Source organism: Microtus oregoni, unplaced genomic scaffold, assembly GCF_018167655.1.
Source record: "Microtus oregoni isolate MIOR12 unplaced genomic scaffold, Mior012 000018F_ref0000195, whole genome shotgun sequence".
Lineage (NCBI taxonomy): Eukaryota > Metazoa > Chordata > Mammalia > Rodentia > Cricetidae > Microtus > Microtus oregoni.
In genome coordinates, this window is record NW_024543077.1 from 36,707,087 (window position 1) to 36,724,797 (window position 17,711).

A 17,711-nucleotide genomic window follows, 5' to 3' on the forward strand; every position below is an offset into this window, starting at 1 on the left:
ATTCTAGTTTTTGATTGTGTGGTATGAGCACGCATGTGACTCGGGACAATGTGGGGAGGGGGCAGTTTCTCTTCTTCAAACTGAAGAGAGGCCATCATGCTGGGCACCGGTGCCTTTACTCCCTAAGTCACCTCACTGGCCCGCCACCTTATCTCTCGATGAACCAGGAAACTGTAAATTCAACTTAGATCTTTAAAGTAGCACTGGATTGAAGATACCACTTTAAAAAAAAAGTACTGCCGTTTTTGTATTGCTTCAACTTCCACAATATAAACAAATATACTATTTAAAATCAATCCCTAAAAGAAGAAGACGACACTGCTGATAGGTTACACTGATGATCTGCATCTTTATTGCCTACCTTGTACAGTTTGAGAATTGTTTTGATGCATTGGTGCACGAACTTGGTCTGCTTCCGAAGACTCCCGCCGTACAGGGCCACCAGCTCCTCGTTGAAGTTCACACTGAAGAAGTCAAAGTGGTACTTGAAGTCAATGTCCTCCGCTTTTCTCAGCGCGATGGAGCCAATGGAGCGGACTGGAGAGGAGAGGACAGCTCACTGTACAAGACACCCCAGAATCCCTTCCCACTTTGTTCTGAAAGGCTTTGTTTTGCTTTGTTGTTTTTTTTGTCTCTGAGACAGGGTTTTTCAGTGTAGCCCTGACTGTCCCAGAACTCGCTCTGTAGACCAGGCTGGCCTCGAACTCAGAGAGATCTGCCTGCCGCTGTTGGGATTGAAGGCTGAGCTTCTGGGGTGGGGGGTTTACTGGGATCTGAGATCAGGGTCTTCATACAGGAAATGCTAACAGTTAGCAGCTGAGCTTCTAAGGTAATACGGTTACTGTGTACCACACTGAAGTAAGTTGTTTCTATTCATGATAGGGTTATTTATTTAAAGCCCCTCAATAGCTCAGATTATATATTATAAAGATTAAAAACCAATAAATAGAGTATACTAGGGATTCACACTTAGGGATTAAGACTATAAAGAAAGTTTATGAAAATTGCTACCTTAAAACCAGGATTGTGGAAATGTGCGCGCGCGCGTGTGTGTGTGTGTGTGTGTGTGTGTGTGTGTGTGTGTGTAAGGGGGAAAGCTTTAGTCATGAAGGAACACACAGGGTTGGCAGGGTGCTGGCAACTTCCTACTTCTTCACTGAGGCTCTGTAAGTTCACTCTGTAATAACTGAAAGTGTATCATTTCAAGCGTGACAGCTAGCAACAAAAATCAGATTATATCATTTCTTACCCAAAGCACCCATGTTTCACATCCCTCTCAAATAAACATTCAGTCTTTCCAGATCTTATCTATAGGTCACAGCGACCTCTCCATTCTTGTTTCATTTTTCTCTAGTCCTGTGACCTATGGTCCTCAGGGCACCGGATATAGTCTTGCATCAGGAACTTCCCCAAACTGTACTGCTCAAGCTCCCCTCAAACACCATCTCCCCGCCAGGGCCTTTCCTGACCCCCTCATCTAAACAGGTCTCTTTCCTATTACATACCGTCTGCCCCCTTCAGTGATTTACGGATATATTTCTTGTAGCTTTTAATATTACTGAAACCTCCACTGGTGGCTGTCTTCCCTTAAGAACATGTGCTTGACGAGGGAGGAACTTGCTGTCTTGTTCTACTCGGGACCATCAATACCTAGAATACTCCCTGGCTCAGGACTCACATGCCACAAGTGTTTTGTACATGAAAATCAAAAAGAAACATAAGGAATCACCATACACGCTGAAACAATTGTGGGTTCATTACTTCACAATTCCTGGAATGTTTGTAAGAACCAACACAGACTCTGTGTGTAATGACTTACAGATTGGGATGTCTGCCTGTTAGGCCAGAAACTCCTGACATTCCAAACGCTGAGTTTGGAGCCTGAACACATCACTTCCTTCTTCCCGCCATTCTGTAACCCTTCCACACTGCGATAGGCCTCCACCCCGGGAAAGACACTGATCTAGTCCCATTCAGCGCAACGTAAGGTACTGTTCTCCCTACCGAAGCTTCGGATTCCACTCTCTCTGTCTAACTTATTTTCCAGTGCGAGCCTTCCTTCTGCTCGTCCTGAATACCTGGCTCATCTATTCCCCCTACCCTGGGCATCTGCCTCTTCTCATCCCAAGTAGTCTTGTATTTCACTGTGTTTTCCCGCGAAGGAGGTGGCATTCCCATGGCTCTCCCAAGAGGTAGCGGGACACACTTTTTATCTATCCCTGCTTGATTCAGGCAGGACACACACCCTCCGAAGTCTGAATTTCACAGCGTTAACTCCGCTCTTCCAGCACCTACCTTGCTTGTAGCTGCCGGCGTTACCAGGAAGGAAGAGAACAGGAATTCCTGTCAGAGGGAGAGCTTTGTGCTCGTCGGCGTAAGACCCTTCTCCATACAGATAGAGCTCATAGGATGGATAGCGTTTCGTCAGCTTCTTCGGGAGTTCGATTTTCTACAGAAAGGAAGTAATAAATAAGTCCACTTTAATCACTTTTGTTAACACAACTCAGATTCAACGCAAACGTAAACTAAAGAACTTTGAAATCGTGCAACAGAAAAAGATCACCAGCGGTATTAACCACACTTGAGGCACAAAACAAGTTCTCCTTGCCATGTTTCGAGCAGGAGATTACTCTTATATTATGTGGATCTTGAATGGTGTAAACTTCAAACACATATTGTTGAGATTCTAGTGCATGCCCATTAGTCTAAACAGTGCCTGACAACTGCTGTATGTCACACTGGTATACATCAGAAAGTTTCACATAAGCATAACCGGAAATGCATTTCATTTAGTCAGTTATCAATTACACTTTAAAACGATGGTAAACGCTTCCCACGATCAAATTAATTCTTTTTGTAGTTTTATACTCCTTTCTAAAGTATCTCCTTTTTATTCAGGCCCCCCTACGTACTGCAGCTGTGGTGTGTGCACACATACATTCATTTGTGTGTGTGCGCACAGGCATATACAGATGCGTGTGTGTGTGTGTGTGTGTGTGTGTGTGTGTGCACGTGGAAGCCAGAGGCCAACATTGGGTATCTTCCTCAACTGTTCTCCACCTGAACCTGGAGGTCGCAGATTCAGCTAGACTGCCTGGCCTTCCTCTGCTTCCCCAGCGCTGGGATTACAAACACAGACTACCCTGTCCAGCTATGTACCTGTGCTCTGTGGATGAGCTCCAGCCTTCCTCACGATGGCTAGGCAAGCCCTTCCTCTGCGAAACTAATTCCACAGCCCCAGGAAGTTGGCTTGACAATAAAACTTTCTGAGCTCTCAGTGCTTTAACTATGATGGTTTAACAAAATAACAAAATTACCTGAACTTGACAATCAAGAGATGAACATTCTTCTTACCATTGAATTAGCAGCTCTTCCACACCAGGGGCCAGCACCCGGACTGTGAGCAAGTCTTAAGCTACTTTGGCAAATCCTAAAGTTATATACAGAATTCTTTCCAGTATAACATATATCCTCCCCAAAGGACAGGATCCATCAAAGATGTACAAAGTGCAAGCTCTTCTACTCCCACCCCCACCCTTGGAGGCCCGTTCTCACTATGTAGGCTCAGCTGTCTTGACTCGCTACCGTGCTACCCCATGTTCCCTGGCGACTGTTGGGAATGACAGGCGTACATCATCCTACCTGGTGTTTCCTTTCTTTCTCTTTTTAATAACAGAAATTATTAACAACAAGTCATTGGGCGCTGTAGAGATGGCTCCGTGGTTAAGAGCACTGACTGCTCTTCCAGCGGACCCAGGATCAATTCCCAGCACCCACATGGCAGCTTGCAATTGTCTGTAACTCCAGCTCCAGGCGATCTGTCATCCTCACACAGACATGCAGGCAAAACATCAGTGCACGTACAATGAAAATAAAGTTTAAAAAAGGGTGCCACTTTCAAAAATAACAATTGTACTGAACCATAGATTTAAGCAGTATCAATACATTGATAATCTAGCAATGTCAAACATATACGTACTTGATGAAATATTTTACCATAAAAATTTCTAAACCTGTAAATGTTAATACTGCTGAAAAATTCTAAAAAAAAAATCTAATCATTTGTGTAGATTCCAGACTATTCCTTTAAGGATATTACCATAATCTGGACCAACCACACTCCAGGGGCATCTACAGGACTGCTATGTACCCATTATTTAAGAGATGAGTACTTTCAATTACCCTCTCCAATACACCAAAAACCAGAAAAACCAGCGCTATCTGCTGTACAAGCACACTGGTACTCGAAGTCAAATTAGTTCCAATAATTTATGCAGAGTGCAAGTAAAAACGAAATGATGCAGTATCTTATTTACTGGAGTACAAACCAAGCAAAAAGAAAATATAACAGAATAAAGAAATAATTCCCAAACTGCTCCCAAACAAGGACACGATTTGATGCAATGCCACATGCATAATAGGATCGTGACTTTCTAGTTTAGTAGACAAAGTTTGAGTTAAGCTGAATTAATATTCTGAATTAATATTCAGAAAACAAGAAACTACCAAATATATCTAAAAAGAAACAATTAAAGATGAAAAGCAGGTAAAACAACATATTGGCATATTTCATAGCATATTATTTTGAGGGCAATTTTGTTATAAAACATTAATAGCATGAAAAATTAACTTTATATATATATATATTAAAAACATACAGGTGGGGGAAAGGTAGGGAGATGGAGAGTCAATAGTGGGGAGCAGAAAGGGAAGCAAGAATGGTAGGCAAATGGCAAAAGGGCAGCAGGCAGAATACAAGGGAGTGTCCAGAAGCCAAAAGGCAGCTAAAACGCCTGGCGACATGTGAACCCACAGAAGGGACGCCGAGGAGAAAAAGGAAGCACAGAGAAACCTGCTGAATGGCTCCAAGATACATTCTCTTATACGGATAGTTTGAAACAATCAGACTCTCACCCACAAGTGCCCTTTAATGAAGATCAGCGACCTTCACGTGACATATTACATCCACGATGCCCACCCTGCCATCTGCCATGCCTTGACTGCCCCTCACACTGTCCGCATCACCAGCTTACACCCCTTCCAAAAGACAGGCGTCCTAACAACCCCTCACCTGCTGAAGGATGCTGCCTTACAAAGGCAGAGGCCTTGTTTTATAGTGTGTGTGTGTGTGTGTGTGTGTGTGTGTGTGCGCGCGCACACGCGCATGCTCATGCATGCGTGTGTGTATGCGTGTGTGTGCGTGTGTGTGTGTGCACCTATCTTTCATCTGTAAAGAAGAATGATAAAAGTTTGATAGTCATGATATAACCAAAAAGGAAAAAGTATGTATCAAAATGAATGCAACTTTGAAGCTCTTCCTAAGTCCTTGGCTACTCCTACGAGTAGTACTAGGGACTCCTGTTTGATATAGAATGGGCAAAAACACCTACACATAATGTAACCTTTCAGACTGGCCTTTCTTCTTGTCAGAATCTCTGCGCTCCAATCCAGTCCACACTGCTACCAAAATTTCTTGATCAAACACATACCCCATGTGTTTCCATACTGTACACACAAAACATAAATCCTTCAGAGGAGGGAGCTTTTAAAATTTGATTCCGACATCTGCCTCATTCTTATAACTTATACAGGCCATGTTTTAAAATTTGGGCTTAATATATTTGATTTTTTTTTCAATTTTGAAAGGAAATGCATTAAAAAGAATGTCTCTTACCCAATGTCCTTCAGCTATCCAGTTCCTCCATCCCAGACGACAACCAACGTTAATCAACTTACGTGTGCTGCCAAATATTTTGGACACATACAGGTGAATATGTTTGTAGATTATTTTCTCCCTTCGAAATCATTATATTATATATTATTATTATAAATGCTGACCGGATAATATGTTCTGATGCCTGCCTTCCTCTGTATCCTAACCAAATGACCTATATGTCCAAATTCACACCCTGCCACCAGTTCATTTAGTTTTTATATTTTATGTTTTGCCTGCATGGTACCAGAAGAGGGTGCTGCATCCCCAGGAACTGGAGATGAGCATGGTTGTAAGACACCATGTGGGTTCTGGGAACTGCTCCCGCGTTCTCCGCAAGAGCCACAAGTGCTGAGCCTCTGGGCCATCTCTTCAGCCCCTCAATTCTCATCTTTTCAAACGCCTTTGAAAACCCAGTACAAACAAGGATAGTCTCTCTTCTCCAAACAGTCTCGTACATAGACTCTTGCTTTATTATATGATAACTGGTTTTTAGATTCTTATCTCTCTTTTTGTTAAAATATAAACATGACAGGGATAGGGGCTTTTATCCCTAATTCCCTTATGCCAAGTATACCCAGGCAGTCAATAAATGACTGTCGTCTAAATAAACACCAGCACGTTTCATTTTAAAACGTGATGTTTTCCACATCTGCATTTCCTTTCAGAGCGCCATCACCAGGCCACATCCCCACGAGAGAAAAGAACTCGGCTGTTTCTTCTCAAATTCTACAGCTGGTCTAAAATTACGTGCGGCCAGGCAACAGTGTGGCCCTACTGGCATTATAAGGCAGGAGGCTTTAAGTGACGTGACAGACTCAAGCTCTGACCGAGAAACAATCAATTAACTCCAAATCAGAGCATCCAGGAAATTACAGGCAAGGGACCAGGAAAGAAAATAAATCATTTTTTTTCTTTTTTGAGACAGAGTTTCTCTGTATAGATAATCAACAATGTTAAACTCGAAAGTTCATTTTTGCAGAGTTCCAAATTCCTCTCTCACTTGAAGAAAAGAAGGAATGCCATTGATCATTTTCCGATGACGAAGAAAGGTACAAATGAGCAATGTTTTTAAAAGAAGACAAAAAAGGCCTCAAGGAAGATGAAAATGCAATGAGTAGGACATGCCCACCGAGGGACACCAACCGTGAACAATTAGAAGGTGCAGAAAACGCTACTTTAAAAGGCGATCTACCAACCACAGGCGATATATAAACTATCCGCAATACATAAACTATACTTAGAACCTTTTTACTCCTATGAAAACCATTTGGCTGTTAACCGAATGAGCTCGGTTATCTTAAAAGTCTCATTATTTATGCCAAAGGGCTCATTTCTATAGGTAATTCTTAATTCCGTTTTGTGAAATAACCCGACTCATTCAAAGCAAAAGGAAAAAAAAATCATCTGCTAAAAATATGTTGCCAAAACTTCTACCACTGGGATTACTATACTCAGAAATCAATGTGTCAGACTCGGAAAAGGCAATTGAACCAAAAGAACTAAATACTCACTACTCAACCCAAAGCCCAACAGCTCTTGTGTGTGAGAGACACTAATTTTCTCTTTCTAGTCAATTCCACGAGGCAGGCGATACATCTGTGAGCTCCATATGCTTTGCGCCCAACAGGAAGGAAGGCGCTCCTACTACTGAAAATATTAAAATAGAGTCGATAATAAATGGAAGCGATTGTTCCAAAATGATAGCCTTTTAACCAAAATATGTGTTTAATACAGGACTAAACCAAAGTGGCCTACTTCAATCCACTGAGAGCTTCCCAATTATGAAAGGCTAGGCAATAAAATGAAATTATAATAAAATCTACTTCCAGTTTAAGAAAACTAAAGTTCATATATTTAACTACTAAGAGGCGAACGCACAGAAACCAACATCACATCAGTTCATTGGCTTTGGAATTAGCATTAACTTGTTAAAATCTCCAAGAGCATCTGAAATCCAATGTTCCCCTTCCCTCATAGCCACAGATGCAAAATCAAGGTAAGAACGCTGGTCCTACAAAATATCCATGGAAAAGCATGATCCCCACCAATTTAAACCTCACCCTCTAAATGCAAGTAAGAAAAGGACCTAAACACGGGAGCAATCCTGACGTTCATTCTTCATCCTACAGGAAAATCTTCAATGATCTTAGAAGTATACTAAGAACGCACGTTATCAAAACCTATTGTATATATTTTATAGGAGTTATAATAGATGTTCCAAAATTAAGAGATTAGTTTAGAAATCTTAACAAAAATATCATCAGAGGGAAATTTCCCCCGAACAGCTGTGTAATCTGTCATCATCTCTTTCTACAGCTGGTCATGAATGAAATCCTAGATTCTACTACGCAGAACAAATGAAGCCATTAATTGAAAGCATTCAAATTGAAACGGAGGAGGTGGGGGCGGTGAGAGGGGAGGCAGCGCCTGTTAAACCCAGTGAGAAAACAAAATAATAGCACGAAATTGAGTGCGCATGCAACTGATTTTAACAGGTATCTTAATAGTGCAAGTCACCGGCTGTTCAGAGGCTTGCGAAAACACAGGTACACACACCCACGGACTCAGAACCTACAGAACAGGTGGATCCGCAGAAATCTCCACAGGAGGGAACTAAACAGGATCCAGTTTAATTATTCACCAGGGCAGCCTTTCACTTCACCCAGAGATAAAACCCTGGAGCCTCTTTTTAGATCCGCCCTGGCAACTCTGCAGACGCGGGGTTTCTTTCCAGAAAAGCGAAATCTGACATGTCCATCACTGGGCGTGAAGAGAATTCATCTCCATGCAAGCAAAGGAGTGTCGGAGGCGGATTAGTTCAGGGACAGGGACCGGGGGTGGCTCTCCGGGGATGAGAGAGATGCACTGTCCAGCGGGTCAGAAGTCGGGGTCCCGGGTCTGGGAGCGCAGGAATTGGGGGGGGGGGGGGGGGCGAGGGGCCCAGGAGGCGAGCACAGGACGCCCTACCCGGCACGAGGCAGGAGACTGGCTGCAAGTGCCCGGAGGGCTCCGACCCGGGATCGTTCGGGCTGAGCCCGAGGGGAGCGGGCGAGGAGCAGGTGAGGGAGGGCCGTACCTGGTACTCGGGGTACTCAAACATGTAGCTCATGCTACACTTGTTCTCCTCGAAGTCGAAGAAGACATCCCACACCCCCAGGGTGGCCAGAACCACCATGAAGGCATAGAACGCCAGGTTCCAGAGGCTGACTGAGTGCAGGAACATGGTGCTGCTGAGCGCCTCTCCACGGCCGTCCAAGCCCAGCCGCCCAGACCGAGCCAGGGAAAAGCCGCCCGTGCCAAGCCGTGCCCAGCAGAGCAGCCGCGCCCGCGCGTGCGCGGAGACCGCCAGCAGCCCCTCCCCTTCGGCCGCCCCGCTCAGCGCGCCTGCGCACAGCCAGCCCGCGGCGCCGCCCACGGAGGAGGCGTTTGCAGCGGGAGCGCGAACGTGCGCCCCGGGGAGGTGGGAGTGGGAAACCGGAGTGGGTTGGGCTGGAGAGCGTGGAGAGAAACGGGAGGGGGCGAGGAAGAAGGGAAATAGGGTGGGGAGGAAGGGAGGAGGGATGGGAGCGCGGGATCCCGGAGGCAGGAGGGAGGGATGGGCCGGGTGGGTACCAAAGGCTTTGGCCAGGGCCAAGGATAACGCCCCGGAGTGCAGAGAATGTTTATGATCCAGTATTGACTGGCCAAGGGAGGCGGGCAGCACATTAAAAGCTTGTCCAGTGGCTGTCACATCACAGACACCATTCCCTGCAACAGTTCAAAAAAAATCCTTTCCTGATTGATTTCGAACCGCCTCGGGTCTCCGCCGTTTCATCCCAAGCCTTCTTGGACCAGTTAGCTTGACTCCGGAGGAGACAAATCGCTTTCACCCGGCCTTTTAGACCACCAACTTGGGGCCCTATGTAGGTAATAACACTTGAAAGCACCGACTCATTAAAACAAGACCCAGAGGAAACCCTGTTCTTGGTGGAAGTCTAAGTCACGCGAGGGGTGGTCTTTAAAAGACACTACGAAAATGCCCACCAGCATGGACGTCCCAGTTGGTTTACGCTGGATGAGGTTGACACTAACTGGTGCTCTCTGGATCCTCCATGTCTCTGGGGGATCGGTTCTATATTGGCGTTAGAAGGCGATTTTGTCCAAGCTTTCATTTAGAAGGATTTCACTTTGCCTTTACACAAAGGGTTTTTTTTTTTTTTAAAGGCAGGACAAACCCGTTTGCAATACCTATAACAGCTTCAAAACGCTCTCTCTCTCTCTCTCTCTCTCTCTCTCTCTCTCTCTCTCTCTCTCTCTGTGTGTGTGTGTGTGTGTGTGTGTGTGTGTGTTAACTTCAGGATTTTAGAATAATTTTTGGCGTTGACTCAATTTCATTTTACTTAGACTAATTTTCTAGCATATATCCTGAGAAAATTGGCTATGATACATGAAATCAAAGAATTTTATCACTGAAAAGCAGTGTATTGCTTATCTTAAACAAAACACCCTCCTATTCACACTAAGAAGCTATGACCCAAGTTAAAATGATAGGCTAGATATTTTTACCATACACAGAGACACTCACAGGGCCAGGCAAATACCGTTAGCTACAGGATATGGGATATTTGCGAAGAAAGAAAGGAACGGGGAAATGGACAGGTAAGCCGTTTTGACACACGGAGGTAGATTTGGAAGGGCCAGAATAACATGTGAGGGAACCCTGGGTAATATTAACTAGCGGGGTTAATGGCTAACTAATACGAATTTAAGGCATGCCATGTATGTTTCTGATGGTGTGGTGTGCACACTCAGTGTGTTAGATACTTGTCTTTACAGTGTGACAGTACCCTTGCACAAGTGACTTTACAAAGGGTTTAACTCACAGTTTCAAGGCCTGACATGGCCTAGGATTTAAAGCAGCAGGGGATTTATGGCAGCAGCACCTGAGGCAGGGGATTGACAGATTGCACCTACACACAAGAAGCAAAGAGAGAGAACAACGCTAGAGCCCAGTTCCCTTTTTTGTTTTTTTACCCCGTTGGGAAGTTAGTGTGGGTTTTCCGACTTTAGGTAACTTAATCTAGAAAACCACTCCCAGACGTGTCCAAAGATGTGTCTCCAAGGTGATTCTAAATTCTAGCCAGCTGACAAAATTAACCTTCACGGCCCTACTCGTCAACTTGATACCTCAACAATTAGACTTTAAAACAATTACCTTCCACCTCGTGTTTCCACAAGATCACAGCCATCTCATAATGCAGATGCGTTTAGTTCAACTTCAAAAGTCCCCCATACTACTCAAAAGTGTCTTTTCTGAGGCTAGAGCAATCCCTTAACTGTGAACCCCTATAAAACAGAAACTTCGTTACATACGCTGGCACCGAGTGAACATTCTCTTTCCCAAAGGGGAGAACTAGGAAAGATCACACCAAAGCAGACCAAATCCCCACAGAGCAAACGTCTTATTCTGCATCTCCATGTCAGGCATCTGCAGCTCATGATGAAATCATCTGGGTTCTAAAGGGCCTAGGTATCCTGGCCCTCCTGCTGTGCTGCCTGCGGGACACAAAGAGTCCCTTTAAAAGAAAGTTTTATCTCTTAATTTTGTGTATGAATGTTTCGCCTGCACATCCTGCATATATGCATGTAGTGCCCAGAGACCAGAAGACACTGGATCCTCCACAAGTGGAGTTCCGTTAGTTACAGACAGATGTCAATTGTCACAGAGGTGCTGGGAACTGAACCCAGGTCCTCTGCAAGAGAAACAGATGCTCTTAAGCACGGAGCCATCTCTCCAGCCTCACAGCCTCTCTTGTCAGCTCCACTCCACTCCACTCCGGCGTCTTTGACAGACGTTCCATGATTCCGGCATCTCCAACATCCTAGGGTCTCTGCTGCAGCTTGGAATTCACTTTCACAGCTTCAGGCAACAGCATCTCAGGACCTCCTGCAGCGCACAACGCCCGTCTGCACTCTATGCGCTACCATACAGTTCATGAGCTTCTGGCAAGGGGCTGCAGGTTAAAACATACAAAGACACACAGAGACAGAAACACAAACCTCTAGTCACTGGTAAGAAGCCCTTTATTCAATAGCACCACAGAGGCTTATATACCAACAGTCAGGTGGGTCAACAGGTGAAAACCTTGTCCTCTGATCCTCAAGGCAAGGCAACACGTGCTCGTGAAGCAGAGCTGGTAAACAACTTTGACACAGCTTTCAGTAACTCAAATCAGAAGGAAAGTAAAGATCTCTAGCAGGGAAGAGCAGCTGGAGGCCAGGACTCCAAATGGTCCCAACACCTCCAACCCTGCAGTATTGCCTAGGCTCAGTTGCTCTCTGAATCTATGGTAGGAGAGTCCATGATCTCCTTAATCTTGCCTCTTCCATGCCTACCCGACTAGTGCCATGGAGATAGCATTTCTAAGTTCTACTGCCAGCTCAGGGTGGAGCCTTGTCTTCTTGGACCACAGCTAGAGCAGCCTATTCTTGCTAACCAGAGGGCCTCCTTAGGTAGTTGCTTTCCAGAAGCGAGGACCCCCTCCAGCTAGCATTCTCAGCTTGGGCTCTGCTTTCAAATGAATTTTTGCTTTGCAACAAAAGCTGCAGCCTTTGATGGGTGGAGCCTTGCCCTCGTGGCGTTTGTCTCTTGTCCAAGTGAAGAGCAGGTGATTTCTCTTGGACAATTAAGCCTTGGTTTTAGTGTATGTCTTGACTATGACTTAAACTTGCCCAATCTCTCTCTCTCTCTCTCTCTCTCTCTCTCTCTCTCTCCCTCTCTCCCTCTCTCTCTCCCTCTCTCTCTTTCTATTTACAAATTATGCATTAAACAAAAAATTCTTTCCACCTGTTGCTCTTTTTTTTTAACTGTTGACCTAGGTAAATGTGATATCAGGCTGAATGCTAAACTGCCTTGAAATTTCCTCTGCCAAACAAATTAAAAAATGTGTTGCTTTGCTTTGCTGGTGATGCTGGTGGTTTGGGAGTTGTTGTTGTTATTGTTTTGAGGCAGGGTCTCACTCCACAGCCCTGATTGGACTGGAATCGGTCCTCACTATAAAAGACTTAGGAAGGATTTGGCGTATATAGGACAGGGAAGATAAACTAGAGCCAGGAACAGAGTAGACAAAGGAATTCAAGTTTTATTCGTGTCTTGGGGTTTCTATTTCTGTGAAGGGACACCGTGACCACAGCAACTCTTATAAAGGAAAGCGTTTAAGTGAGGCTGGCTTACAGTTCAGAGGTTTAGTCCATTATCAAAAAGCTAGAAATAGACCTATTTCTTAAAAGCAGTCCAGGATGGCCTTGGACTTGTGGTCTTTGTGTTTCAGTCCCTCAAACACTGAGGTTACAGGCATGAGCTACTCTGCCTGACTTCATCTGCCATTTTTTTGGTAATTTTTAAAAAAAAAATATTTATTTATTTATGTATTATGTATACACTATTCTGTGTGCATGTATGCCTGCAGGCCAGAAGAGGGCACTAGCCCTCATTACAGATGGTTGTGAATCATCATGTGGTTGTTGGGAACTGAACTCAGGACCTTTGGAAGAGAAGAAGGCAATGCTTTTAACCATTGAGCCCTTTTTGGTAATGTTTTATCTGACTTTATGTACTCAAGTTCCAGTTTTGAAATTTCTTCAGGTAGTTTAGACATGTTTCCAGAACTTGGTTGTGGCTCAGCTGTCAGTGCGCTAGCCTAGTAAGAATGAATCCAGCACTGCAAAGTCCTGAGTGGTGGGACCAATCTGTAACCTTAGCATTTGGAAGACAAACGTCCTTGGCTACAAGGTGAGTTCCCGCACCAGCCTGAGCTACAGACCCTATCTCAAAGCAACAAACAAAACCAAAACAACAAAAGACATATTTTCCAAAGACTATTTCTCTCCTGTATTACCCAGGATTACTCACTTCTTCCATATAGTCCATATAATGGCTCTCTTACGATCCCCTTATTACACTATAATTTTGGTTTACAAATTCACCCTTAACAAGAATTAAAGGCTGTAGGGTCCCGTGCTTTCCTTGCGAAGCTGCAAGTGTGGCTGGAGCCATGTATGACTCCGGGTTTTATAAATTTAGAAGGATATCTTTCATCTGCAGGGAGAATGCTATGACATTTGTGTGGAGGTCGGGGGGCGGGGCCAGCTCACTCCTTCCAACACGTGGGCTATGGAGATCAAACTCACTCAGGTACTCAAGCTTGGCCAGCGCGCACCTTTACCTGCCGAGCCATCTCGAAAGCCTTGGGGTTTTCGGATATAAAAATAGCCTGGAAATTTGGGGTCACTTCCACATCTTCGGGATTTTTGCGTCTGAGTCTGTGAATGGTCACCGCTTACGAGTGAGGCTCGGCCACTTCTCCATTTCTTAGGTGTACTTAAGCGTGTCCTGCTTTTAGAGAGGCAGTGAAGCATATAAAAGAAAAACATTCATTTCTATGTGGCTGGAATAAGGGTGTAACACCAAGGCGAAGGAACAGGTTTCATCTAAGCCAGTTGTTTGGAAGTGTTAACGTCACCCCACACATAACTTTTTAATCCTAAGAGAGAAATCCTTCCCATACCGTTACTTTAAAGGAGCAGCGAGGAGAAGAGGGAAGGCCAGTAATGGTGTTTTAAGAAACAGACCATTGGCCAGGTGGCGCTCCTTTAATCCCAGCGCTCAGGATGCAGAGGCAGAACGATCTCTTGAGTTCTAGGACAGCCAAGTCTACACAGAGAAACCCTGTCTCAAAAACTAAAACCAAACAAACAAAAACAACAAAGACAAAACATACAAATGGAATGTTGGAGCTTTCGGATCAAATTACTGACACCTCTCTTCCCGCTTCCGAACGATTTATCTGCTTATCGGCTATCTGTCTGAAAATAGGGTGCTCATCAAAAGCCTCTTTATAGGACAACAAAGTACATGTGAAGGGGTAGGCAGGGAGCGAGCAGGGCATGATGCCGCATGAAGAGGATAAGGAGGAGAACATCTTTCCCTGGAATCCAGACAGGGAAGAAAATGAAGCTGGAAGGCAGGAAGACGAAGGGAGGGCACTCTGGCTGGATGCTAAGAACATCCGAGGGGAGACTCCAAGGGTAGGAATAAGGGCTGGCCGAGATTCAGAATGCAAAGGCTTCGGGATGACTGCTTTGAAAAATGAACTGTAATAAACAAAGACCTGATCAATAGTGAAGACCTCAACAGTAATGTTCTGCTCTATTGCTCCCCAGTGTTGCTGACCTCCCTCAGCTAAGATGGATTTCTTGTTTTGCAGTATGCAAGGCAAAAACAAGAACAGAGTTTATGCGGTCACAAAACATTTAATGGACTATTTGTACCAACTTTTGTAATGGAGACTGAGATAAGAGATAAATAAGAGAGTCATTATTATAGCACAGCAAACCCCCAAAGTGACTCGGGAGGTAAAATACTTGCTACCCAAGCATGACTACCCAAGTTTGGATCCCCGGCACCCATGTTATTGGGGTGGGGTCTGGGGTACAGTAGAGCACACCTGTAATCCCTGCACTGGGGAGGCAGAGACAGGAGAACCCCTGGGCCTTGGTGGTCTGACAGTCCAGCTGGTTGTGGAGCCTCGGGCTCAATGAAAACCTCATCTCAAGAGAAAGGTGGAGAGCAACCAAGGAAGACACCTTAGGGCTACTTCTGACCTGCATATGTGCACGCGCACACAAGCTCACGCGTGCGCATACACGCACTTGCACAAAAACACACTCTCTCTCACACACACACACATGCTCTCTCTCTCTCACACACACACATGCTCTCTCTCACACACACAATTCTCTCTCACATACACACACGTTCTCTCTCTCTCTCTCTCTCTCTCACACACACACACACACACACACACACAGCTCACACCCACCGTACCTGCACTGCCACGGTCAAGTATTATAGACATGAACACGGAGCACTGGAGCCCAGAAGAGGAAGTATTTAACTGAGCCGAGGAAAGCGGATCCCAGAGAAGAACGCGTTCGGTACACGGCGCTATCATCGCTATCATCGGGCTGAAGGCGTGCTCACTGAACTGCAGAGGGAGCAAGTTCATGGGTAGAGAGGTGGCTGTGGCTAGAGAAAGATAAATGAGTTTCCCCCAGTTCAGCGTCCCGAGAGGTTGCAAAAACGGTTCTCAGAAGATGCTTAGTTCTGACAATTTTTCTGAAAGGGAGATGCGAGGTTGCTTTCCAGTCTCCTCGGGTGTGGCCATCCGAGCTCCCTTCGCGGGCATGAATGGCCTTCCAGTGTTGGTGTTTTTCAGTGTGCAGCCTGGGTTGCAATATGCGACGAGCTGGTCGGAGTTATGAAGTTTCTCCTCTGCTGTGTTAGCAGACACATCAGGAGCACAGATCAGAGACTGGAGTTCTAGAACTTTCCATTCTGGTGCATGCGTTCTCTCCTTCTTCTGGGTAACATTTATCCGATCAGTTATTTCTAAAAGCTTATTTGGACATGTATTCAAGTGGAGATACTTTTTCTTATTTTTTTTTATTTTGTTTGTTTCTTATTTTTTCTTATTTTGTTCGTTTCCATTTGAGACAGGATCTCACGTGTTTCAGGCTAACCTTGAGCTCCAAGGATGACTTAAACTCGTGACTCTCACACCATCCGAGTACGGGGAAGGAGGTCACTGGCGTAGGCCAACCTACTCCACTTTAAGAGGTGCAGCTGCCGAGCCCAGAGCTTCTTACTGCATTGACCAGGACTGACTGAGCTTCAGCCTCAGCCCCTGCTAAAGCCTTTAAGCTTCAATTAATGCGAATTTCTATAAGAGAGGAGATCACATTGTAATCATTTAACAGCCACCCCTCAAAGACGATACTTATTAAATTTATTGGTATATCAATCTCACTTTATGCTCAGGAAGAGAAAGAGAATCCGGCCTGGTGTGGAAATCCAATCATTTCTCAAATTTGTCTCACTAAATTATGCTAGCTTTAACGCTTTATTACAGGCTTTAAATATCAACTTTATTCCTCAGTTTCTTAAATGAAAAGGGAATCCACTGTACAAGAGACCAGGTCTTAGAAACCCACCATAGTCTACTCAGTTGCGTTAAAGCGTTCTCCTGCCAGCCCACTCATAACTCACGCCCCACCCCCAAACCATCTATGCAGAAGGCGACCAACAATTATTTGTCTAAAATGTATTTGAAAAGAAGTCATATTACACAGTTATAACCACAGAACCTCACCTTTCCTTTGATTCTTTAGAGCTTTAAAAAAAAAAAAAGAAAGAAAGAAAGAAAATGCAATGCTGGCAACTGTGTGGCTGCCCGCTTGGTTTCCATGGAAACAGAGAGGAGCTCATCAAAAACAAAATAAGGCTTTTCAAGCTGATTACCCTCCTCCGCCCCCGCAGCCCCGGTGCCACACAGTGAAAGGCAGCGCATCCCGAGCCTTGGGAACCAAAACTCAACTCTGTCCATGCTGCTTCTCGCAGCGAAACGGGGGGGGGGGGGGTGGGGGGGTGGGCAAAGACAGGATCTTTGGGGTGGCAGCTTGGTTTGCTTGTAGGGAGAGCTAGACTCCCTGAGAGGGAAGAGAAACCCATGAGCAGAAAGCGTGACGTAACTGTGTGCGCTTTAACCCCGGTTCAATGCATGCACTGTTTAATCTCAAAATTTATATTTCTTGGGAATAATATAAGAAAGCCATGGGAATTTATAATAAGGGATTAAAAAAACTCCTGATAGGAAATGTTTAAAGAGCTGAGGCCGCATACAGGATGGGGAAAAAGGAGAAACGCTGAACCAAAAAAATAATTAGATTTCCATTCACATGGGCAAAATACTATTATAACATTACCCTTGTTCCACAGATGCATACCTACCATGGCTAAAAATTACGATGACAAAAATAGATTTTATCATTGTCAAAAGCTTGGTTTAGCATAGTTTCATTACCCAGGATTGCTATGTATTTTATACGGCAGTATTCCTCTATTAAAAAACAAATTTAACTGAAACCAGAGGTTTTTGTGGGCCGTGGCATACACAAT

The 17,711-nt window shown here is 44.7% G+C and overlaps 1 protein-coding gene across 2 annotated transcripts in view; it reads right to left on the bottom strand.

The window, feature by feature from the left end:
- The window catches only part of Pgap1 (post-GPI attachment to proteins inositol deacylase 1), a 76,146-nt gene extending 67,090 nt beyond the window's left edge, over positions 1 to 9,056 (bottom strand). For both annotated transcript variants that reach the window (XM_041668023.1, XM_041668024.1), the window contains exons 1-3: positions 8,793 to 9,056; positions 2,296 to 2,449; positions 362 to 537 (exon numbers count right to left, since the gene is read on the bottom strand). In XM_041668023.1, coding sequence (XP_041523957.1) covers positions 362 to 537; positions 2,296 to 2,449; positions 8,793 to 8,939 — 477 coding nt within the window. In that variant the 5' untranslated portion in view covers positions 8,940 to 9,056. The remainder of the gene's footprint in view (positions 1 to 361; positions 538 to 2,295; positions 2,450 to 8,792) is intronic.
- Positions 9,057 to 17,711: the final 8,655 nt, after the last annotated feature.